The 26,170-nt window shown below is 30.8% G+C and overlaps 1 protein-coding gene across 14 annotated transcripts in view; it reads left to right on the top strand.

Annotated features, from left to right (window-relative positions):
* The window catches only part of LOC143225797 (disco-interacting protein 2-like), a 119,852-nt gene that overhangs the window by 55,629 nt on the left and 38,053 nt on the right, over window positions 1-26,170 (top strand). For 8 of the 14 annotated variants that reach the window (XM_076455809.1, XM_076455808.1, XM_076455806.1 and 5 more), the window contains 7 exons: window positions 8,497-8,601; window positions 18,211-18,339; window positions 19,824-20,081; window positions 22,085-22,222; window positions 23,205-23,260; window positions 23,610-23,667; window positions 25,988-26,067. In XM_076455809.1, the coding sequence (XP_076311924.1) occupies window positions 8,497-8,601; window positions 18,211-18,339; window positions 19,824-20,081; window positions 22,085-22,222; window positions 23,205-23,260; window positions 23,610-23,667; window positions 25,988-26,067 (824 nt within the window). The remainder of the gene's footprint in view (window positions 1-8,496; window positions 8,602-18,210; window positions 18,340-19,823; window positions 20,082-22,084; window positions 22,223-23,204; window positions 23,261-23,609; window positions 23,668-25,987; window positions 26,068-26,170) is intronic. The other 6 variants (XM_076455815.1, XM_076455816.1, XM_076455812.1 and 3 more) reach the window with 3 other exon arrangements.

The raw sequence follows: 26,170 nt of genomic DNA, 5'->3' as shown, positions 1-26,170 counted from the left end.
AATGCCCCATGTTCTACCAGCACTTGCTTAATGAGGCATGTTTAGGTTTCTCACAATCCATGTATATGCATGACAGAAACTAAGAATTCTTGGATATGCATACAATTAATTATTATTTTTATACATACTCACTGCCAGATGATATACCTGTTCAATGTGTGGGGAAGACAAAAGGATTCTGTACTGTGACGTAGAGTGATCAGTTCCAAATGCTGACCTCTCATATTACTCTGTGTGAATCCTAGATATATACTTTGGGTTTGTTGGCAATCTCTCCAGAAAATTTTTCACTTATAAATAGAAATACAGGGTTTTCTCATATAATGGTTTAGATGACAAATATTCTAAAAGTAATACAACACATTTATTAGCAACAAATTTTTCAATAAATTGCCATTTCAACAGTACCATAAGACAACAACCGATATCTTAATAATGGTTACACCATGTAATTATAAAGATAGTATTCGCTCATGGGCCGTGGAAAACTGGCGTTAGGCTAGCGCGAACCCAGATGGATCTTTAGAGTAAGCCTCAGGCAGTTCCCTGGTTCGCGTAGGTCTAGAACCGCTACTGAATATTTTCACTGTGGCATCATGAAGCTGAATTTTGATTTTAGTTTGGTTTTACTGAAATAATCCCACTCCTAACATTAGTGCTATAAAACTTTTGTTGTTCGGCATGTTCTTTATGGATTATTCGGTAAAGAGAAGGATACAAAGTTCAGTACACTTAACTAATAGTAGGCCTAACTTCACAAATAAATAATATCACATTGGGATATTCAACTTAACTGATAATTTTCTCTCATTTATAGTGCTTCGTAATAAACACAAACCTAAAATTTACAGAGCAAAACTAACTAAGCAGCTAACTCAGTAATCATTCAAAAATCTGATATCACGTTTCATGTTGTTAAAGACATTCCCTACACTTTGAAGAAAGCTCTAATTATTATTTGCTAATAAGCCAAAAACAGTACAAAAGTCTAAGCTATATAAAGCTCGTAGTCGGCTATCCATTTTATTCTATGAAAAGTCACCGTCAGTTTTTTTTTGTTTTTTTTTTGTTCATGTTGCTGAAATTGGAAGACTGGAGGAATGCTACGTTGTCATGTTTCGATTTTTCATAATCCAGAAGTAGTAGTAATCTTTTTACAAAATGCGTTGGAAGTCACTATTTATATTAAGAGAAGCAAGTAATTTGATATAGTAACTATCCAGGCCACTTTTATGTCTGTATAACGCAAACGACCACCTAGTAACACAATACTTAGTTAAGCTGTGTTTGTAGTACTTTTATCAATTCTAAAGGAACTGTGTGGCAAGCAACTTTTGGCCCACCCTGTAGATGTGAGGATAACAGCAACCAGTAGGTAACATTTTAGAAACAAGCATCTCACAGTTTATATATATATAAAAAAGGAGGAATTGGCACTTAAGATGTAAATTTACATCTGGCTTTTCGTGATACAAGAAAGAAAGAAAATTATACGTTTCTTTAAATCGCATAGTACTAACTACCGTAGACAAAGCATGATCGCTGAAAGCGTGGAATCTTGTTTTACTGAAATAGTATGGATAAAAATATAAATATTTAGTCTCCTTATACGGTATTATAAATTCAAGGATTACGGTAAGCTCTAAATTGCTGAAATGTTTTATTAAATAGAGTGAACAGGTAAGATATGGAGACTATTTGTGTTTCACTTTTCATTGACTTGTTTGGGTCAGTATATAGTTCTAGGGTTTTTTTTACCTAAAGTAATTAAATTTTACTGTTTATACGAGCACTAGTATTTGAACTGGAAGTTAGTATTTATGAAACGTTAAAAAATAAAGAAGCTTATGTTCATAAGTTATGAAATTGACAGTCTGTTTAGACTTTGTTAGAAATATTTTCAAGAATCATTTCTTTTTTTCGCACACAAAAGCTACACATTAAGCGATAGTGATGTAATATTAGGGAGGGGTTTTGTGTAAAAGTAAGAAACGTGAGGTTACGCCAGACCATTCATTATAGCGGGAAAAAATACTGGCGACTACTTCCAATTTGCTAGTAGTAGACCTTGCAACCAACCGTCTGAGATGAACAGTCTTCCTCAACGTAACTTGTGTTCACTAATACTAGTCTGGTGCCTCACGTTGACGTAATTTCAACCGAGGTGAAAAAAACAAACAAAACAAAAACATAAACTCAGGAATGTCTTACATTAGATAACAAGTTTTATTTTGTAGGATGAAGCAAGCGTGGTAAAGTACTGACTTAGAAAAGTATGGACAGAAATCTAAAGACTGAATATATTTGGTGCAGTGAAAAAGATTAAGCGTTAGGTACTTTTTCTTTTCTATAGCAGTGCCTAAGAAAGCCATTGACCCTTTTTGTTTAATGATTTTAAGACACAATGGTACATTTAATATACATTTAGATTAAGTCACGTTGAATTTGGAGTTATTCTACCTTCAGTAATAGTTTTAAGACATTACGTTTTATTGACAATTTGATGTAGTTACTTCACATCGCTATCAGGCGATAAGTCTGAAGATCTATAATGTTAAAAAAACTGGTTTGATACCCGTAGTGAATACAGCACAGATAGCCCATTTTATTGCTGTATGCTTAAGAACAAACAAAAACAAAAAACAGCTCAGACCTGGTGTTATTTCACCTTCTTTCTCTTGATTTCAAGACGTAACGGTATGTTTGATAGACAGTTGGATTCGGTCACTGTTTAGATCTGGAGTTATTCCACCTTAGTCATGATTTCAAGACGTAATTTTATATTTAATAGTTGGATTTAGTCACGTTAACTTTGGCGTTATTCCATTTTCTTAGCCATGAATTTAAGATGCAATGGTATGTTTGATACACAGTTGAATTCGATCACGTTAACGTCGGAGTTATTCTGCATTCTTATCAATGATTTCTAGAAGTAATTGTATGTTTTATAAACAGTTGGATTTAGTCACATTAACGTTGGCGTTATTCTGCATTCTTATGCATTATTCTAAGAAGTAGCATTATGTTTTATAAACAGTTGGATTTAGTAACATTAACGTTGGCGTTATTCTACATTCTTATGCCTTATTCTAAGAAGTAACATTATGCTTTATAAACAGTTCGGTTTAGCTACATTGATTACTCTCATTTAACTTTATTATTAAAATACTTCAAAAATTGTGAATTATCATTTATCTCTGTTTTTGTTTTATTTTAATATTCCTTTTAAATATATTTAACAAGCTATGAAAAATAAAAACCTGTATCTGAGTGTGATCTTGCAAAAACAGCCCAACTCTTTAGATTCGCCCCTTCTTACTTTCTGAGTTCCTGAACTGTTTCTATAAAGCTAAGATAAATAAACATTACTTTTTAAATTCATTTCACGTTCTGTTTCTTTTATTACATGTGCAGTCATTCCGAATTGAAGGATGGTGAACCTTTTTAAATAATAACAAATTAAGTAGCAAGTTGTGTTTATGGATCATATTGATGTTATATCACAAATTTGAAAAAATAAAATAAAAAGAACAAAATGGAATGTAAGTAAACCACAATAAGATTAGAATTTATCTTCAAAGTCATTCAAACCTTTGGAGTTGGATGCATGATGTGATGAGTAAATAATGTCAAAGTAAATTATTTGATGGAGTCAGGTGGAAGATGAAATACAGTCAGGAAGGTTATTTAATGTAGTCATATGGATGATCTGATGAATGAGTAATGTCAAGGTGGAATAGGTGGGGGAGTCAGATGGATGATCTAACGAGGGGGAACGGTCAGGTTAGGTTATTTGGTGTATTTGGATTATTTGATGGGTGGGTGATGTGAAGGTGGATTATCTAATGAATGGATAGGTTCATAATGAATTATTTAATTGAGTCAGGTGGATGATCATGTGAGTGGGTAATGCGAGGCTGGATTACTTGATGGATGTATCTGGTGGATGATATAAGTAGCAGGTGGAGTCAGGAAGAATTATTTGGTGGTATCAGACCGACGATAAGTTAGTGGTTTAAGTTGTAACTGAACTCAGTTTCACGTGTGTTGTAGTTAGTACTAATGATGATTTTGACAGATGTATATGAAAGTATGAAAAAGTGAACTGCAGGAGACAAGAAATCTCCTTGATTGTCATCAGGCCTTGCTAGCTCTCATTCTCCTATCCTTCACAAATTATAATAAATACTTATATTATCGCAGAAACAATCATCTATAAGAGATACTGTAAATGTTCCATCGAGAATTTTAAAGGCATTTTTGTGTTCATTTTACACATGATCTGCAAGTCCTGATGTGTGAAATTCTGTATCAGAGTGACCTTGCAAAAACAGCACCATTTCTTAACGCTCAAATTCTCATTATATATGAATATATGAATAACTCATATGTGTTATGTTGCTTTTTCAATTCATTTCTCATCTTGTTTTTTATTACATCTTGTAGCTTTCGATTTTGAGGGGCAACGGATTTTTCTCAAATGTGTAGTATTTGTCGCACTTTGACGTATGAATACAGTGGCTCCGAGTTTTAAGTAATAAAATATTCACTAGACCTAAGTAATTGACTTTACTGCGGTATATCTAACACAGAATCTCAAAGTAAATGACAAGCTATAGTTCCTTAAATATGCTGATTTGAACAGACAAAACAATGTTAAGCCATATGAGTCAGTGAATTGCATTATTTAGCTAAAAATGACAAAGTTAAACTAACATAAAAGTGTAAAATAACCGGAATTAGTTACAAAAAGGAAACTGCAAGTATTAAAAGCAGTCGTATTTCATTAAACTTTGAATATACCAGTTATTTAGTAGAATGTGTGGTGATAAAGAAAGACACGGCGTGTAATAATTTTGGAAAAATAATCTTTTATTAAAGATAAAAGAATTCTACTCTGAAGAGATTTGTTACGAGAGGAGCTCTATTTTCAGTTGTCTCCCAAGAAGAAGAAAAAAAAAAGAGGAAACACAATGATGAAAGAAAAAAAGCTCTTTTATGTTTGTTATTAAGCACAATCTGTGCTCTGTCCACCACGAGTACCGAAACCCGGTTTCTGGCAGTTTAAGTCTGCATACATAACGCTGTACATCTGAGAGGGTGATTTATGTTTAGACTTAGGAACGATTAGTATTAAATGGGATAATAGTTGTGTTACTATTAAAAGGAATACAACAAAAATTTTGCACTGATCAATCTGCTCCTAGTGGAAGTTGTGAATAATTTTAGTGTTGGTCATTATATTTAAATATATTCGTCTTTCTTACCTATTGTTTCGCTTTTTTTTTTTTTTTTTTTACTGGTAGCATTGGTTTTACCATGTACCTGTACTATCTATTTCTTGTTGATTATCCATTTCACGGCGGTAAGACCGGATATTTATAGTAAGTTGAACGACTGTAAATGAATACACGTCTGTATTTTATTTAGACGAAGTTTTTTGTTTTTTTTTGTCAAACTTGTCAGGTACAGATTGTCTTTTATAACCGACGACGTAGCTCACGTTATGTCTAGCGCATTTATAACCCGGTTAATGAATGAATGATATTATTTTTGTGGCACGTGACATTTGTAAGCGACTCAACACGTAAACATGTCAGGTGGTGACGACAAGATAATATACGAGCGCTGAAGCTTTCGCTCAGTATCTCGATACCACGAAGCCATTTTTATGTAAGTTACGTGTGTGATATTCAAATATAAATTATTCTTAAACATTCATGATAATTCTGGCAAATAATGCCGACCCCATGATTTCACTGTGCCATTCTTGAAAGCTTTTAACAAATCAAGATTGACTTCTTCCAAGAACCTGGACTTTGTGACAAAAGTTAAGGACTGTGAACATTCATAAATTAGGTTAACAGCTAAAATATTAGAAAAAATATGCATATTTTGGGTTACATCGTTTCAAGATCTGTCAGAGATTTATTAATTGGTACGATTTTTATGAAGTTTTAAACTTTAGTATATAATTTCAAATAAGAGACGTAATGGTTTTATTTGTTTGTTTAATTTCGCGCAAAGCTACTCTAGAGTTATCTGTGCCAGCCTTCCCTAATTTAGCAGTGTAAGACTAGAGGGAAAAGATAACCATCATCACCCACCGCCAACTCTTGGATTACTCTTTTACTAACAAAGAGCGGGGTTGACCATCAAATTATAACGCCTCTACGGCTAAAAGTTGGCGAGCATATTGGGTGTGATGGGGATTCGAACTCATGATCCTCAAATAACGAGTCGAGCGCCCTAACCACTTGGTCATGCCGGGCTGGTATTATTACATTAAGAATTCAGTAACCTGAAATATTACTAATGTTCAGTCTATGTTATAAAGTGCAGAATTTTGAACTATTTTCTCGTAAACGAATGGTTTTGGGCATTAAACACTGTTTAGGAAAACTGTGTGTCTATCACAAAATCCAAAATTAGCGCAGTTTTGTTGTATGATGTTTTCCATTTTAAGCAGTAGATTATTGTATTTAGTCTGCATTATCTGATGCTAGGTGGCTCTATCATAATTTTATTGTGGTCATTACATTTATTTATTGTGGTCATTTATTTACCATACGTTGGTACGATGTCTATAGGTAATTTTGATAGATTATTATATACATTGTATGCTTTAGTTACTTATCATCGTTTACTGCATAAGCTTGGTTATTTGTATTAGTTAGTACAGTTTAATCAAATGTTAGAAATGTAACATTTGCAGTAAAAGTGAAACACAACTGCACTTAAGAGTATACTTTTAATGATCGACTCTGAGAAGCACCGTAAATTACATTTCACATTAAAAAAGCAGTAAGTAATCGTATGACTACATGTTTGTGTAAAATATACGATGACGAATTGTGTTAAGTATATTACAAGCTTTTCGTTGATAAATTATAAATGAATGGGAAAAGTATTTGTCTATACGTATTTAACATCACTCTTGTTGTATATACTTTGATGTAAATAAATACATATGTGTCGTTCCTTAAACACGTTTCGAATGCATGTCGCCAAACATGCTTGCCCTTTCAGCCGTGGGGGCGTTATAACATCGATTAATCCCATTATTCGTTGGTAAAAGAGAGTAGCCCCTAAATTGGCGATGATGACAAACTTGTTTCCCTCTAGTCTGTTATTACTAAATTAGGGACACTAGTGCAGATAAACCTGGTGCAGCTTTGTGCGAAGTTCCAAAACCAAACAAACCTTAAACTATCGAGCTTAATAATCGCCGAGTAAAGATACTTATGTACAAGAACACTTACGTTAAAAGTGAGAACAAGTAGTCAAAATAGGCTCACGTAATTTTATTATATTTTTTGAAATATTCATGCGTATATATCTATATATTGATTTTTGTTTCCTTTATTTTTTCATGTATAATTACCATGGAGTGCATGTAAGACCGCCGAACAGGAAACAGTTAATCGGTTTAAGTTTTGTTTTTTAAAGGTCGTATTTGATTTAACGTAGTTTGTTAACTGTCGGGAAAAGTTCTGAATGTTATTTTACTGAGGAATTAGGAACATTTTGAATAAAAACAGCCGGAATGTGGCCGTTTGTGTTGAAGGGCGTATATAAATATTACATGCAAATGTGAAAAACAAACAAAAACTTAATCACTTTCTTTTAATATCATGTATGTATTTTGTAATCTTCAATTTTAATGTTGCATATTGTCTATACAGTATTAGTTTTCTCAGTAAAAATAACATGATTTACAACATTTCGATTTGGATTAGTTTATGTAGCCGGTTTGTATGAAAATGTGTTAATATTCCGTGTTGTGATAAGGCTGAACGTTTCTATGACTCATAAGTAATTTCCTTTTTAAGAAAATACCGTTTTAGCACAGCTGGCGTTAACGATAAAACCACTAGAGGGCGTTAAAAAGCTGTTCAAGAATGTTCCAGCCAAGTTATTCTATCTTTTGCTTTGAACAAAGCTAAAAACAAAGAGTAAGGGATAATAAGGCAGTAGTTCACTTAGTAAAATAAAGTACTGTAGATAGAAAGTTAATAGATGCTGTACTTTTAAGTTTTGTTTTTAAACAATACAGGAAAAATGTCATTATCCGTATATATATATATATATATATATAGCGTTATCATTTATTAAATGTGTCAGATGAGAACAGACAAAAGACATGGAACAAAATTCAGGTATTGATTTTTATAATTTTAATTAAACCAAATTTCCCAATCAAAACTTCAGTTATGAACAATATCCTATTATTTAAAATGTTTCTAGTTAGAGGCACCTGTTGCAAAGTGAAATGATAAATTTAGGTTTAACAGAAGTTAAGGTTTGTTCATTAACAACACAAGACTCTACATTTATCATATACTCAAGTTATGGTAAGTGTATATAAATATATTTCTATTGAAAAATAATACAGTACAGTGTACAAAACCTTGATATACATTTAATAAATGTACGATACGCGTTGTTGTTGTTCTTGTTTTTGTATTATTGTCTTACTTACCTTCATAACTACAGCGCCACCTATCGTTCCCGGTTCCGCCAGCCCTTCTACCCGAGCAAAACGGCTTGCTCGGCGAGCTCAACGAAGACTCACGAGACACGAGAGTCGATATCACTCAGGTAAGTTCAAATTGCATCTGAGTTGCGTTAAAATCATGGCTCATAAATCATAAAATGTTTTGTATACAAAGTATAAGAAACCTAATTTACTCTTTAGAATAGAATTAGTTTTCCTCTAATTTTCTTTAATACGGAAAGTTGGTTCCTTGCCCAACTTCACTGCAGAATTCGGATGTGGGATTAATTCTACCCAAATCTCTAATTTGATTCTTTATTAAACAACGTTTGAGGTTACTTATACACATATACCTTTCGTTTACGCTTTCAGAGATTCAGTTTACTTTCCGACGTTGTGCTAACAAAGTTGCATGCTGTTATAATCTATACATAAATTCAAACTAAAAAATCTGTTGTATCAGTAGCTTTTATTTCTTACTGTGTACGAATTAAGATATTATTAAATATTCAGTAAAACTGTTATCTTTATAATCTCTCTTCCCTTTCGTACTAATTATATACAGCTAGTCCTGTGTATCTCATTCATACACCTTTTGTCACGTTATCACTAATATCGTGAATGTGTGTGAAACTTGTTTATTGAATCGGTAGGGATTTTCTCGTACAAATACTGTCTAATGCTGAGTACAATCAATAAAGATTACAAGTTTTAATTGCTATGTCTGATACGCGAATATTATGTAATATATAGCATAATAAAGCACTGTTGCCCAACACTTTTCTGCAATTTATTTACTCTATTAGGTTGCTTGGCTTTCTTTCTGGACTTCTTGAGAATCTCTTCAGTGTGAATAAACAATGGAAAACTTTGATAATTTTTCTGTATGTTTACAAGACGTGGGAACTTTGGCATTATTGTTTTAGATTAAGAAGTTGACCCTAAGAAGCTAACTAAATGTTGTAGACAAGAATGTTTAACCTCTAGGGATAGTACATTGCATTACCTTTGAAAGGCTCGAGTGAATTTCAAACGGTACACGGTAGACCTATGACTGTTAACTTATACTCTATAAAGTTATAAGTCTAATTAGACAAGGACGAGTTTCATCTACGAAACAGTACACAATAGGCGTACTGGTAATTGATTTTAGTAACAGAGTCCTACCTGTTCCCTTTTTATCTAAATACTATTCCCTTCTGTGGTAACGCATGTGTGTGGTGTGATATAAATGGTACTTAAACGTTAAATGTTCGAAAATAATAACATAGTGTTACAATAATGCTAACAAAATTTCCAATATTGCCTTCATACCTTTTGGGTAGTGTAGGTAAGTTGATTTAAAACAAATGATGGAAATCACCATATAATGAGTTGGACAGAGGATAAAATTTAACAGAGAGAAAGAAAGATGTGCTAAGTAGAATAGGATTTGGATGGGAGATGGAATTTAACAGACAATAAGGCTAAGTGTACTTGAGATAGAATTTGAGTGATTTTTTTTTTTTTACAATTAGAGAAGGTGTTTACAGGAGATAGAATATAACAGATAGAAATATTAGGTAGAATAGAATTTGGACGGATATAAAATTTGACAGATATCTGTGCTCGATAGGGTAGGAAGTCGATGGGGAACAGAAAATGGCAGAAAGCAGAACAAGTATGACAGATTTGGGTGGGGAATGAAATTTGAATATAATTTTGTCAAGCAGGGTAGAACTTGGACTGTGAAAGAACTTGACATAAATGAGTGTTAAGTAAGATTGAATTAGGCGAGTGTTGGAGAGTATTAGTAGTGCTAATTAGAATATAATTTTTCATCATATTATAATTAATAAATTAAATATAGCCCTTTATATTCATTATTTACTATACCTTTTTGTTTATCGTTAAGCTCAAAGCTGAACAATGGACTACTTGTGCTGAGCCAACTTCGGTATCGAAACTCGTTTTTTAGCGTTATAGTCTTTCATTCTTACTACTGAACGACTGAGACCCACTGTGCTTAAAAATCACTGGTTGGGAGTTGTTTTCGCGTATTTGATTAAATGCGCATATTACATAGATATGCAGTATAACTGATCGTAGATATACGAATAACTGACATTATGATTTTCATATTCCTGCCTGTCGCCTCTCCCTCCACTTCTACCCACTTTCAGGTGGCTCAGCTTTAAGATTCAGGGCGTATAAAAGTAAAAACTGGGTTCCTGAGTTTCGGTGGACTGGACAGAGCGAAGATCATCCATTTTACAGTTTTGCGCTTGAACGAAAACAAACATCTAAATGATTCTGTTATATTGGTTTCTTTGTACTTCACGTACGAAATGGACATTTTAGTATGCATGAATATTATTACATTGAACCAGTTTTATTATCTTGGAAAATTGTGTTAGTAAATTGACATGAACAAATTAAACAAAACTATTATGACCACGCGATTGCTTGACGTTTGGTTTCAGCGAAATAATTATGTATATATTTGGATGTAAAATACTCAAAATAGTTACTGTATATCTGGTGTTTGATCAGTGCAAACATATATCCGAAATAACTTTATCGAAGTCACGTTTACACTGAGATTTTTCACTTAGGTTATAGTTACCTAAACAGCTATTAAATTACATTTAAAGATTTAAATAACATTAGTGTTAACGTATGGTAAACGACGAATAAAGCTAAAATGACAAATTCTATAGTGTAATTTTCAATATTTTCACTGATTTTGAGGGCATAGTGGTTATGTCGTACTGTGGATATACGGGCTTATCGTTTACCGAAAATCAAACAAAAATAGTTAATCACTCCTGAATTAAGGCGCGTCTGATTAATTACTTCCCTGTAACTCCAGTCAATACATCAGTTCATAATTAGGGACGATTAGAGAAAATGGCCCTTGGTTAGCTTTGCAGAATATTCTAAGAACAAGCACTAATTTAAATCCTAATTTCAATAAGTTTATATTCGAGAAGATTGAAGAGTTGCATATACACATGCAAAATTTGTACAGCTAGTTTTACATACATATATTTATAAATTATTATTTTATTTTTATTTTTTCATAAATTGCTTTTGCATAATACATAGGTTAAAGGAGTTGATTAGTCGGTGCATTCCCTTTCGAGCAATTGTCGTTAGATACGTCATACCATTTGTTAACATTTCCGTTTTACCGGTTTCTGCTGTGCCCAATATGAAAATAATTCTTGATAGCAGAGCCAAACTTAATAAAGATGAGTAAAAGATAAGATTTGTTATATGTTCGATTTAAACTAAGGAAAATATGCTAAAATATAGCTGTTTTCTTGGAATAATTGTTTTTTGATTTTTTATTGGTTTATATATAATTAGTATATGATTCTAGTTTTGAACAATTTCTACGAAACTTATCAAACATTGTTGCACCTTACTATAGTAAGAATGGTGGTTTTTAACTACCAAGTTCTTTTGGGGCCATACTGTTTCACTAATCAGTTGCCCCCCCCCGCTAGTACAGCGGTAAGTCTACGGATTTACAACACTAAAATCAGGGGTTCGATATCTCTCGGTTGACTCAGCACATAGCCCAATGTGGCTTTGCTATAAGAAAAACAACTAAATACTAATCAGTTTGGATGTGAGATTTAAAATTGTATAATTTGAAAACAAGTTCTCTGTTTAGCTAAAGATAAGTGTTAACAGTTGCTTGAATACACGAAACCGTTTGGTTTTCTTAGTATTTATGTTATTTGGATACCTCGTTTGAATTTTCCCAATTGCAAAGAAATAATTATTCCTTATTGCGAAGTAAACTAGTTGTGTGGTATGTCCTGGTGGTTAGAGTGCTTGACCGCTAATCTGTAGGTCATGTGTTTGAATGGGACATTGAACATTCTCACACATGTTAAGAGATTGTTAAAGATTAGCACAAGAGTTGACAGTGAGTGAATCTGGATAATTGTCTCCCCTCTAGTTTATTATTTTTAAATTAAGGATAACTAGCACAAGATAACCCTCAAATAGCAGTGCACAGAGTTCAACAAACAAAACAAATAAGCTAAGAAAACCTACTATGAAATGCTCAGAATACAAACTTTATTAAACAGAGCAGAAAAAGCTGTAAAAAAAAAGAGAAAGAAATATATATTTGAAGACACATTTTAAAGACTAATATTGGTAACAGTTATCATTGTTAATTTGTCAAAAAGTATTAGAAGAGGTCATGTAAAACAGTATAAAAATATTTCCTGTCCAAAGTAAATATCAATTTTATGTGTTTTTGTATCATATCCTGACAGGAATGATTAATGATTAATCATGCTAAACTTAGGGAAATTTTAAGATTAATTTTTTTTTTACTCTTATTTTATTAGATGATAGTTACTTATGATCTGTACTTAATTACTTAGGAAGAAGCTACTTGCACAATTAAAGTTATTGAATAAGTTATAATTTCTATTCCCAAATTAATGCCAGTTAATGAATGTGAACATGTATAGATGTTTCTCAATAAGTTAGACATGAAATTTAATAGTCAAAATTTTATGTAGATCAATTCTTATAGATAATACTGCAAAAATGATTAAAAGTATAGAAAAATATGTTATTGCTTTACCGTATCACATCAAAAGTTGTACAGCTTTTTTTATAAATGTTGTTAATGGGTTGTTTATGAGATTTTGTTAGTAACATCAGTAAAAATTACATGCATTTGAATTTAGGCCACAACCTATTCAATAAAACTGAATGGAGATTAAATAAAAACTGCATCCAATCAGGAGTTTGTACAAGAAAGGCAGGATATAAAATGTTAAACTTTATCAAGACAACTTACCAGCAGGAGTTCTATTTGATATATTTTATTTAAGTGGGTATGTACTACAGACCTCAATATGGTACTTCAGACTGTCAAATACTTGAAGTTTTAGTGATTTGCAGGAACAAAGAGGCTTGATAAGTTGTGCAAAGGAAATGAATACTGTGTAACATTTAAACAAAAATCCTTGATATAATTGTAACAAAATATATAAAATTTTGATTACATTAAATTTAAACTAACTTAAAGTGTTTTAATTCAGCAGTTGAGGGCTTTAATATACCATTTGATACTTGGATCATAACAAATGTGTAGTCTTCTCATTTAAGTTAGACATGTCAATTCCTGGCTTATATTTAAGAATGGAATGCTGATACTCTTTGTAATGTTTACATATTTTTACCATTGTTTAGTATATGTAAAGTCATTAGTGTCCATAAAATACTTATAAAGAGATTGTGTAAGAAAGTAATCTTGGAATTCTGTCTTTATGAGTAAGAAGCAGTTTTGGATTAGATGTCCTCTCACTTTGGTTGGAACTCCATGTTGTTAAATTTCTTGATATCTGCTTGGTAAAGTAGAAAATTAACTATATATAAGTGTCAAAGAAGTTGGAAATCCTTAGAGATGTCACAAGAAACTAATAAATTTATATGCCATACAATAGATAAAATTCTACAATATTTTTCCTGTTAGATACCCATAAAGTGCCAGGAAAAAAAGATTTGTTATCACTTTTATTGTGATGCAATTCCATAAGAACTCCAAATGTGAAAAAATGATTTAGGTTTAGAATGTTAAATATATTATAGATGGACAGCCAATCTGTCTTATGTCTTCATTAGAATTTGTGATGAAGTTAAACTCTGGTGTAATTAGGTTTCAGAAATGGGCAGAGCATCACAATCTTTTGTAATTCACATCTTGTTGGTATAATGCCTAAATAAATAGAAAGATCTTTAATAATGGTTCAAACTAATTAGAGAAGATGATGTTCTTAGAGCAGACATTATTTCTTTGATACAGGTCTGAGAATTGAGTCAATTCTGTGAAGTTTAAGAGTTCCAGGAAGTTACTGAAATAAAGTCCTTTGTATTTATCCCAAGGCAGCTTTGTCCATTTATAGGAACTTGTTTATAAAAAAGAGACTTAAAAAAAGTCTTTATAGGTTTTTATATTGTAGATAAGCAGTGGTATACATGCTTAACTTTTCAGCATTTTTATGAAGGATGTTTATTTTCATGTTCATTTAACTTGTTAGAATTGTACAATCATATATTTGATATATGCAGTAGATTACAGAAATATTAACTTCAAAAACATTATTTAGTTTAGATGTATTTACAGTGATAATATAGAAAGTGATAAGCTATTTGTACCACATGGAAATGCAGGTATATTATATATGACTATGATCAGTATTTAAAAGTTACAGTATAACTGGAAAATAGTTAATTCCAGAAGCTACTGTTTTCACTTTCTTTTTAGAATAGTGTAACTTTCAAAATAAGAATAGTGCAAATGAGGAAGTGTTACATATGCTTTTGATAACATGAGAAAATAAATAAGTATTCTGATTATCATAAACATAATACTCAAATAAGTAAAAAAAACAAGAAACACATGTTACATTTAATAACATAGCAGTTGTAGTTATATTTTATTAGTTTTTACAGCTGTTCAGAGGTTTAGATAAGATTAATTTAAACCCTTTTTTTTCTTCAGAGATTAATTTTGGCTCAAAATATGAACAACCACTTATATGGTACTCTATTGAGTACTTGAATATATTATTGATTAATTATTCCCAGGCTACTGTGGTCAAGAGTAGTGTAAATATTAAATACTCACAATTTGTAAGGTGCAATTGGTGCAAGTATTGGGTTTTATTTGGGAATACGGGACTGACGTATATTTAAGAAAACTAGTAGTGAAGTCGTACAGTTTGCTTATAGAGGTTTTGAACGTTGAAGGAAAATTTGGAGGTTTCATAAATATGGTAGATGCTATGGATAAAGAGAATGGTAAAGTGATAGTTATGGCACCAGAATTTAAATAATAAATTAGGTTTTATGTTTGTGATAAAAGATAACAAGAGAGACAGTTAGGGATAAGAATGAGGTTATTGTTGTAGGAGATTCTGCAGTATGATATATGGGGCTAAGTAGGGAGAAAAGAATTAGTTCCTGGTGCAAGGGTGGAGGATATAATTGTTAAGAGTAAGTGATTTAGCAAAAGGTGCTGGAAGTAATGCAGTTTTTGTAGTGCATATATTGGCTAATGATGTAGGAAATGGTTGGTGAGAGGAATTAGTTTTTACTACAAGGCATTAATAATGGTCTTTAAAAGAAGGGTCATAATAACATAATTCTTTCAGGGATACTGCCAAGACTTCACTATGTTCATGAAAATGTAAGTTGTCACTAAGGCTGAAAGCTAGACTGAGGTTAATATGCAAGGATGAACTGGTTTATTGTTTTAATTGTTTAAAAAGGTTATTGCTTGTATAGATTAGAGTATAAGTGTGGATTTGGTATGGATTTTCAGAAAGCATTTGACAACGTGCCACAGAAAAACTTGTTAAAAGTTACCTCTTTAGGTGTGAGGAATAAGTTAACTAATTAGATGGAAAACTTTATAGAGGGAAAAAAAGCAGACGGTAATAAATGGAGTGCATTCAAATTAAATTAATGTTATGAGTTGGGTATCTTGGGGCTCAATATTAAGACTTTTGTTCTTTTTAATTTACATTAATGATGAGTGTATTGGTGAAGGAATGGTTAATATATTATTAAGTTTGCTAATTACATTAAAACTTTGGACGCTGCTACTTTACAAAGGTATTTAGATCATTTGGTGAGTTGGTTAAATAAATGGCTGGTGGCTTTTATTTATAATAAGTGGAAAGTAATGCATGTAGGATATCACAGTTTGAATTATGAATATAATTGTGATAGAATAACCTTAACAATGTTATGGAATAAAGAGATGTTGGTGTTCTGGTTGATCAGTCTCTAAAGCCATCCAAGCAAGCTAATTGCAGGGTGAATTGGATTTTAGGTTATATCTACAGGAATTCTGAACATAAATCTAAGAAGGTTATAATGTCATTGGGTAGGCCACATTTAGTGTACTTTGTTCTGTTTTGCTTTTTACTCAAGAAGAGACATTAAGTTTTAAGAAAGGGCTCAGATGAGGGCTATTAGGATGGATTAAGGTGTTTTGAGATTGTTAAGTGGATTGATAACACTGATACATCATCTTTTTTTTTGTATTCAGTGGTGAGACTACAGTACACAAATATAAATTTTATGCAGGAAAAAGTTTTCTTTAGCCACAACAGTTTTTTTTTCCTAACATGTAGTCTTTAGATGTAGTAGGTGTGTTAAGCGTACAACTTTGAATGATAAAGGCTAACTTTGTAGAGTTTGTAGTGTTTAGTTTGATTTAGTAGATGGTCAGCCAAGATGGCCCAAAAGTTCCTGTGTTTTCCTTCACTGTTATGTAATGCTATTTCAAATCATTTTATTAACAAAAAAACTGCTAAAGGTAGCCTGTTAAGTTATTGTTCGTAGTTTTCTTAACCAATAAGTATTATTATACAGTTATGAAGATTTTGATATATTTGATTTTGACAGGTTAATTTTGTTTGTCTCTCATATATAAGTAATTATTCCTGGAAAGACATTCAAATAATGAAGGTCTCATTGTTTTATGTAATAAATGATGTGATATCAGCTGTATAGTGTTTTTTTATGTAAACTGTATACCATTGTAAGTGAAAACAAATATATGACAAGAAAACTTGTGGGAATCACATATTTGTTAAAACAGAATAAAACAGAATAAAACAGAATATAAAGTAGTGGCTGGAACTGAGTAGAAATACTTGTCAAGAGCATATTTTTTCTGTTTTCGTCAAGAACAAATGGATTGAATGTACAAACTTCAGATAATGACTTTTCAAATTTAAGTTTAATTTTATGCTAATAATATTATTTAAAGCAACATAGTGATGGCTGTATCTATTTAAATTTAAGGAAGTTATTGATGTAAAATGAGATGAGGCATTCTTTTTGTTATTTCACATTAACAATATAGAATACAAGTAATTTTGACTTGTCCATTTAATAACATAAATTTAACAGTTGTGCTTATTTTATGGTGTTCTTAAAGTTTAACTTCAATTTGTTTTCAGTTCAATCAGAAACAATGTATTTGATTATAATATATTATTTTTCACTTTTACTGCATAACACTTTTTATAAAGACATCATATGTTATACTCGGAAGTACTAATATTTAGAGTACACAAAGTTTTATAAGTGATTAAAACAATTCATCTTTTTAACCATAGAAGTGGTGAAAATAATTATGCAGCTTTTTTGTTATTGTCTAGTATTTTCCTTCTTTTGTCCCAAACACATTTTTCATTTAATCAGTTCCAACATTGATGGAGTTTGCCTCGGGGAGAATCCATTTTCAAGGACTGAATATATTTTTATTCATTTTTATACTATTGAATGGAAGTGTTTTAATGATTTCTAATTAGTATTTGAGATGATGGTTCATTTGAACTACAAAAAAAAAGTAAAATGTTCATAATCATAATTACATTCTGATTGGCAAATTTTAAAAGCAGTGATTGAGTTAAGGTCACTCTTGTCAGTTCAAAGATTTTCAGTGTTTGAAAATGTCTTACTTAAGTTTTCATGCCTGCTAAAATATAGATTAATTTATTTATGTAAAACAGTTTGTACTGGTTGTTAATTTCCATGTCAATTGGAACTCTACAGGAACTTTAATGAATTTGAGCAGAAATTTCATTTCTTTCTTTTAAAATTCAGCCCTATGATTAATTTATTTCTTAATTTTAAATTTTCCAACATTTTTTTTGTAATATTTTTTTTATTCTTAGAAGTCAGACAGGAGGCCGTTCAACAGGCCATAGCTGCTATGCAGAATAGAGGCAAGCCTTCTGTCCCAATGCCTTCCAAGAGAATCTCTGTAATGGCCACATCACCTTCTAGAGAAAGACATCAGTCAGGTTGACATTTTTGTATTATAATATGCAAATTAATTATGATATTGATAATAAAAAACAACACAATATTGTGTGTAACAGTTGGTGAAAAATAAAGTAAATGTAAGAAAATGCCAGAAGTTTTTGACATATAATATCTTGTTTTGACACGTTTGTGCACCTTCATCAGTTTTACATACAGGATGTGCAAATGTGTCATAACTAGTTTTTGTAATATCAAGACTTCTTATAGCTTGTTGCATTTACTGTGGATTTTCATTAGTTATATCATACATGTCTCATGTATTGACTAAAGCTGGATTTAATAGTATACAATGTTTAGAACCACAGTGTGTCAGAAGTTACTTCTTTAATAGAGCAGTTGTCTTCAGATTATTTAATAACTGTACTTACTGTGCTTTAAAAAGAGTTTGTCATTATATGATACATGTAGACATTTTTTTACCATTTTTTTCAAAGCATGAATTCATTTTTATTTTTCAAATTAACTGTATGAACACCATGCTTAATTTTACTTTGTGTCAGAACTTTTTAGTTGTGTAGTTGATCATTGTGTAAAATAAGTTACTTTTTTACAGTTTATTTTATAGACTTTCACCATAAAATACAATTATTTAACACTTAGGTAGTAAAATATATTATTCATGGACTTCCATCATTACTGTATTGACAAAGAGAGAGAGAGAGATTTATTTAATACATAAACAAGTATTTTAGCTATTAAAATGTATAATTCTTGGACCTTCATGATTAGTGTAAAAAAAAAAAAGAAAGAAGAAGAAATATTTATTTAACAATTTAACATTCTGTTAAATTGTTATAAAGTGTTATTCATGGATCTCCATCATTGCTGTAAAAATAAATTTATTTAACACTTTAACAGCCAACTTGGATGTTATATGTTATTCTAAATAAACAAAGTGTGCCTATTCAGTGTTGGTACATCACTTTTTGTTATTTTTGTATCATGTTCACAAAAATATAGAATGGTAGAAAGGTATTTCAAGGAATTTCTAGCATTAATAATCCTGAGTTCAAACTGCCCTTAATCTTTAAATGTTATTTTCAAGTTGTAATAATTAACAATTCTCAGAAGTGTATTTACTAAAATTGTTTTTGGAACATTATATATTGTACTTTTCTCTTTAAATTTGCAGATAAATCTTTAACTTCTTTTAAGTAATTGAAACAGCTTTTGTTAGAACTTATATATAGGCAAGAATGGCTCATTTGAGTTGAGATTTTTTTTTTTTACGTAAAGGAGTGCACAACGTTTTGACCTTCTTCGGTCATCGTCAGGTTCACAAAGATGGTGACCGGAGAAGGTCGAAACGTTGTTTGCTCCTCTATGTAAAAAAAAAAAATTCTCAACCCAAACGAGCCATTTTTACATATATATTTTTCTCAACATCACTGATTTGTTAGAACCTGTTTTTTTCTTTAGAGTCATCATTAATTCTTCATTATATTATCATGTACTTTTTCAGACTCCTCATCAGATGAAGATAGTGTTCTGAATGAGGGGAGTACACCTGAACAAGAAAGATGTTCTCGTCCTTTTCATCAGATCCTGGGGGTGCAATCTGACACTTCCAGTACCTCCTCAGCCAGGGAAACTCCTCCTCCTTGTCAAACAAATATTCGCTTTGACAATAGCAGTAGAGGAGGTTTGGAGTTGGAACGTAGTGGTAGTCGACATGAAGGAGTGACAAATCTGGCAGATGTGATGCAAAATCTTACACCTAGTTAGTAGTTATGTAATAACTTATAGTATAAGAGCTGCTAAAATTCTATAATAATTACAATTTATAATAAATAGTCTTAAGTATAAGTGGTAGACCAATATCCTCTAAGTCATCAATTGGAAACTTTCATTGCAAACTTTTAATTAAACTTCAGTTAAACTGTTTTACGTGAATTAATTCCAGTGTGAAATAAAGAGTAAGGACATAGAGTGAAATGTGACACATTTTCTTCAGTACAATGCACTATGGTACGTAAAAGAGTGGATTTTTATAGTTAACACTAGATTTTTAAGTTTAAAGTATGAAAATATATTATTTTTTCTATTTTTCTTAGTTTCTTACTTCTTTGTAAATTGTATGGTTTTTATTTTCCAAGATACACATGCAGCTATTTAACTTAAATAATTGTTCTAAAAAATATACAAAACTGAAGAGAAATTGCTCTTTAATTATATAGTTTTCCCCCTTAAAAACAGGCAGACATTGAAGGGTCACATTTTTCTCTGTAATTAAAGAGTTCTAATCATTTCTAGCTATGTTGTGTTTTGTATTTGTTATTCAGTGTCAATGTTCTGTTGTACAGGATATCGGACACACACTAGGGCTAAACTGAGATTGACAATGTAATTGTTACTTTATGGCTGTGCAAACAAAACTGATTTGTGTCCTAATGGTCATTGGTAAGCTTGGGAGTGTTTTATACTTAAATTTAAGAGTTCTGTCCTTGTGGTAGGCACAGCACAGATAACCTTTTCAGCTTAATGACGAATAAATAAAGCAAAATTAGTTTAAATAAAAATGTAATTCTAGGTATTTTGTTCATAGAAGGTGCATTTTATTGTACTCCTGTGACACTCTTATAAATAGATATGATGTAAGAGTACTGCTCAATTTTACTCAACAGTATGAGGAAGCACGTAATGGAATTGGTTGAAAGCAGGTTTCAATGATATTAAAAGCAATAGAGATTAGACTTTGTTCTGTAATCCTTACTCTTTGGATAGGTATTATTAATTGAAGTAATGATAAGTATGAGTATCCAGTTGATGATTGAATGTAGTGTAATCATTATTGTTTTTGTTTTACTACATTTCATATTCCTTGTCAAAGTAGTATATTAAAGTAGTTAAATTAAATACTTGGTTGATTTTTAGACCTGACTTGTCTGTATAGCTTGCTATGATAAGAAAAAAAACTCATTTATGACTTTGGACATGGTAAATTAGTGCCAAGTTGATAATAATTTTATTCAGTGTCTTGACTTTTTTAGAAACTTAGCCCAACAAGTATAAATCTGAGTAAAGTATGTAGTATCCACCACTTGATTTATTTTTAATTTTTCACTGCAAATGAACCTTTTACTTGATCATACTTGTTTAACCATCCAATGAATTGAGAAAAACCTGGCTGTAGAAATGTTCATAAATTTATTTTAAAAAGTAGAAAGCCTACCCTTTTTTTTTTCCTTAAATGAATATCAGAAAAAGATAAATAGTTCTTGGTATTATTGAAGGTGAAATTGCTAGTAGTGTATCATTTAATCACCAGCGAGAGTATCACATATCTCCCCTTCTTTTGAAAGTGTCTTTGAAATATCTTTCGTGTTCAAAAACAAACTAGCCTATGTTATTAAAGATTTTATATGTTTGAAATGTCTTGTCCATTTTGTTCCCTATAGGTATTAGTCATATAACTTATCTGAACTTTATATTTAGAATACTTAAAAACATTATTTTATTCACTTATTTCCACATAATTATTTTGAATGATGGAAAATACAAGTCTTTGTATTTGTAATCATAGAAAAATTATAAATTCTGATATCTAATGTTCTTACCTCATAGTGAGAAAATGATGTTGAAATACTTTCACAACTGTACTTTTAATTTTCAGAGAAAAAAAGTCCAAAATCCCAAAACTTGCGAGTTTAATTTCCAGTTAAGAACTGTTATCAAATCATGTTGGTCAGTGTATTGTTTGAGTAAAATTATACACTTTTTTAGATTTGAGTATTCAACCAGATCTCACTAACAACACTGATTTTCGAAGTCAAGGAGACCAGTTACATGGCTACAACCAGGCTCACATGTCTTCAGTACGTGTTACACAATTCTCAGCTACAGGCTTAGAATACAATACAGGTGAGTTGCTGTATATAGTTAACAGATTGTACCTGCCTTTAAAAATTGGTGAACTATATTTGCTGTGATATTTAACTGTGGCATTTAAAGAAATGTTGTTTATCTTCTTAATAAATGCAATTATTTAATTTTTTTAAACAAATAACAGAAGAAAAACATATTGTTATGTAATTTAAGCTACCATATAATGTCTCTTTTCACTTTTAAAACTATACATGAAGTAATTATCTAAAACAGCTGTATTGTGTACTGTTTGTAACAAAAAAGATGTTTATGGTATTTACTTGATAGATAAGATGTTTATTATTTTCACTGTGTTTTTTATTGCTTCTCTTGTAAATTGATATGAATAAGCAAGATAAACACATTTTAAATACACTCTATTTTTGTGATTGAACGGCTAAGTTAAGAGACCATTGAATAATTTTAGCAAATCCATTGAAGTGTCACATAATTTCCCAGTGGGACTGTCAAATGAACCACAAGTAAGGAGTGCAATGTAATCATTCTTTTTAGCATTATCACATCCTCAAATGAATTGGTCATATAATTTTTAGTTTTTAAACATGACTCATTCCTCATCAAGAATGCTGCATAATCTCCCAGGGGAAGTGTTACATATTCCAATCTGTTGAATATGTCACATCGTCTTTGAATGAATTTCATATAATATCTTTCTTTTAAAGTTTTGCACAATCCTCAGTGGAAATACTTGATGATTAATCAGTGGTATCCAGGTGAATACTTTGTTACTAAGTGTCAATCAGTAACATTTTATTATTTGGAACTTTGATTTAAATTGCAAAATGTATTCTTTTCCATATGAGTTTGAATACATAAAACCTGTTAAGTAGTTAAAAGTCTTCATCTTGGTAATGTTTATGTGTTTGGTATAACTTTCAATTTTTTAATAGTAATTTGATTTATTATTAGAAAATATGAAATTTAAACAATTTAGTTAATTCAGTTTTTTCCTTCCTAGGAACTGGTAAATGGAAAGTTTCATCCAAAATTCAGCAACTGCTCAACACGTTAAAGGTAATTAAATTAATATTCCTTCCTATATAACAAAGTCATTTGATAGTTCATATCAGTTTTTATGTGTTATCTCAATTTATCAAATTAATGAGGTATTTGCAGCTATTCACGTATTCTTTTATACTAAAAGTGTAACTAAACCAGGAACGAATAGAAATGTCAGTTTTGCTGTTTAATTCTAAAATTAAAGAATACTTTCTTTAACCTCAGCATTATAACTTTAGTCTTTTTTTTTGTAACCTTATAAAAGGGAACTAATTAGACTAATATAATATTTAGATGCAACAAAAATCGAACTTTTTTCTTGAAAAAACAAAATGTACATAATTTTTACATTATCTAATTTTAGCGGCCAAAACGAAAACCTTTACCAGAGTTCTATGTGGATGATGAAACACACTTAGAGAGTAAGTAAATTTAACCAGCAAATTCATAAAAGTTAAAAGATCTAAAAAATGTGTTGAAACATCAAAGAGATTTTAAGAATAAGAAGTAACCATGTAGGCTTGGAGACATAAAAAAGTTGTTTAAGAGGTAGTAGTTTGGAAATAAAACTAGCTAAGAAAATGAATGAAGATACGCAATCTAATAACATTATAAAGCAAACTTAGAAATTGAGTAACTTTTATGAAATAGGCTTGAAAAACTGTTAAGCTTGTAAGTCATATGTAAAATGTTAAAAACTATTTTCTTTATTACATTCTGAAGTAAAAATGGATTTAACATTAGTTATATGTATTCTTGGTTTTTATGTGTTTCCTAGTTTTGTAAAGATAGGGTGTTATTATAAATGATCTAATATCTTACTTGTCGAACGTTTTGATTTGATTTTATATTAGTTTATACAGCAGTGTGAATGATTCATGTTTAAAATTCTCAAAGTAATAATAGAAATAACAATATTTAAGAATGCTGAACTTGTTTGTGTAGTAATTGAATTTCCTGTTGTTAAAACCACATAAGACTTTAGACACACCCACACAAATTCCTTCATGCTCTCTTATTGCTGAAGGAGGGTTAAGTGTTCTGGGACTTTAGTTTCAACTTCAAGCATAAAGCTACTTGGATGGCTGGTATACAGTATTCAAAGTGTTTAGGGAAAGGTTGTGCTACTGCTTGTTGCATGCAGATTGGCTTCTCCTATATTGTTATTATTGCAAGAACATAACAAAACATTGGTTGTTACAAATAGGAAGATACTCCTTGGTTTAATAGGACTGGAAGATCAGTTTTGTGTAACAGAATAACAAAAAGTTGCAACTGTTTCTATTCCTAGATGTAACAGTAACTGAACATACAAAAATCCCAAATTATAACTTAGGATATTTGACATGAATAAAACCATTCAGATATTAATATAAATATATTTTGTTCGATTAAGCAGTGTTCTGAATAACAAGAAACATTTTTGTTATAATCTTACTTTATGGAAAACTCATTAAATAGTAGGTAAAGTTCAGGGACATTGTTTAGTTTCAGTTCATTATTTAGTATTAACTATGACATAAAGTGTAGTGATAATGCTTAGTAGATTCAGCTAACCATTTAGTGTTAATCATGAGGTAAAGTATAATGACATTGCTTAATTTCAATTTAATGTTAACTATGAGATAACTTGTAGTGATACCGCTAAGATTCAGCTAACTGTTTAGTGTTAACTGTGACTTAATTGTATAATAGTGTAATGTTTTCAGGTCGAACTGATTTCCATACAAATATTTCATAATAACAGCAGGGTCAAACAGTAGTCTGTATTTGAAAACTTAATTAAGTTTTCTGGTGAATGAAGCAATGAGACTGAGCAAATTTAAAATCAAGTAAACAATTTTTATCTCAGCTAAGCAAAAAGAAGATGCAATTTGCTTACTTGCACAGACAATAAAACTGCTGCTTTTACCAGTTCATGATTAGGTTTGTAGCTTTATCTTTCTCAAGATAGACTTCTGTATAACTAAATATGCAATATCCAAAAAGAACTATCTTGTAGACCTTCAGAAAAAAGTGAATTAAGAAACTAATCTTTAATATAACAAGTAACCTTGGTTTCTTATCCAGTTTTTGTGTCCTTTGTAACATATAAGTATCATCCATTCAACCAGCAAAGAATATTATAGTCAGTGACTCTTTTTCCTCACTGGTTTGCATTATTACTGCAATATCCTCTTGAACAGAATAAATGTTATCTATTATAGAAAATAAAGTAATTAAAACTGAGCAACTTTAGTGGCTTTCAACCAAGTGTTTGTATCAAAACTACATAGAAACTAGATTAAAGAAAAAGGTTTTTAATTTCTATACAACTTGAAGCAAGTGAAAAACATATGATATGCCTGCATATCAAGTGAAATTATTTAGTTTCAGCTAACCATTTAAGTATGAGATAAAATATAGTGATACTGCTTGGAACTAACCATATACTTCCAAATATGAGGTAAAGTGTTGTAACACTGTTTAGTGTTAACTACCAGATAAAATGTAGTGACACTGCTTAATATCAACTAACCATATAGTGTTATGTGTGAGGTAAAGTATAATGACATTGCATTGATTTAGGTAACCATATTGTAACATGTATTAGCTTAATTTAGTTTTAAAATATAGAGGCATTAATTAGTTTGAGCTAATAATTAAGTGCTAACAATGAGGTAAAATTTAGTGACACTGTTTAGTGCCTATCTTAAGCTGATCATTTCATATTAATTATCAGGTAAAAGTGACTTTGATTAGTTTCAGCTAACCAACTCCACCCAAATTCCCCTCAACCAGAAGGAAGCACAATGAACCCTCATTTAGGTGAACAGCTTATGGTAAGTAACAGTAGTTGATTTTCAATGCTGAAAAAAAATAAAATAAAATAAAATGAGTAAGAATTAGCTAGTTGTGCAGTTTATTGGTGTTTTTTTAGATATT

The sequence above is a fragment of the Tachypleus tridentatus genome, chromosome 9, assembly GCF_004210375.1.
Source record: "Tachypleus tridentatus isolate NWPU-2018 chromosome 9, ASM421037v1, whole genome shotgun sequence".
Lineage (NCBI taxonomy): Eukaryota > Metazoa > Arthropoda > Merostomata > Xiphosura > Limulidae > Tachypleus > Tachypleus tridentatus.
Note: the sequence above shows the minus strand (reverse complement) of the source record. Positions and strands in the feature narration are given on the sequence as shown.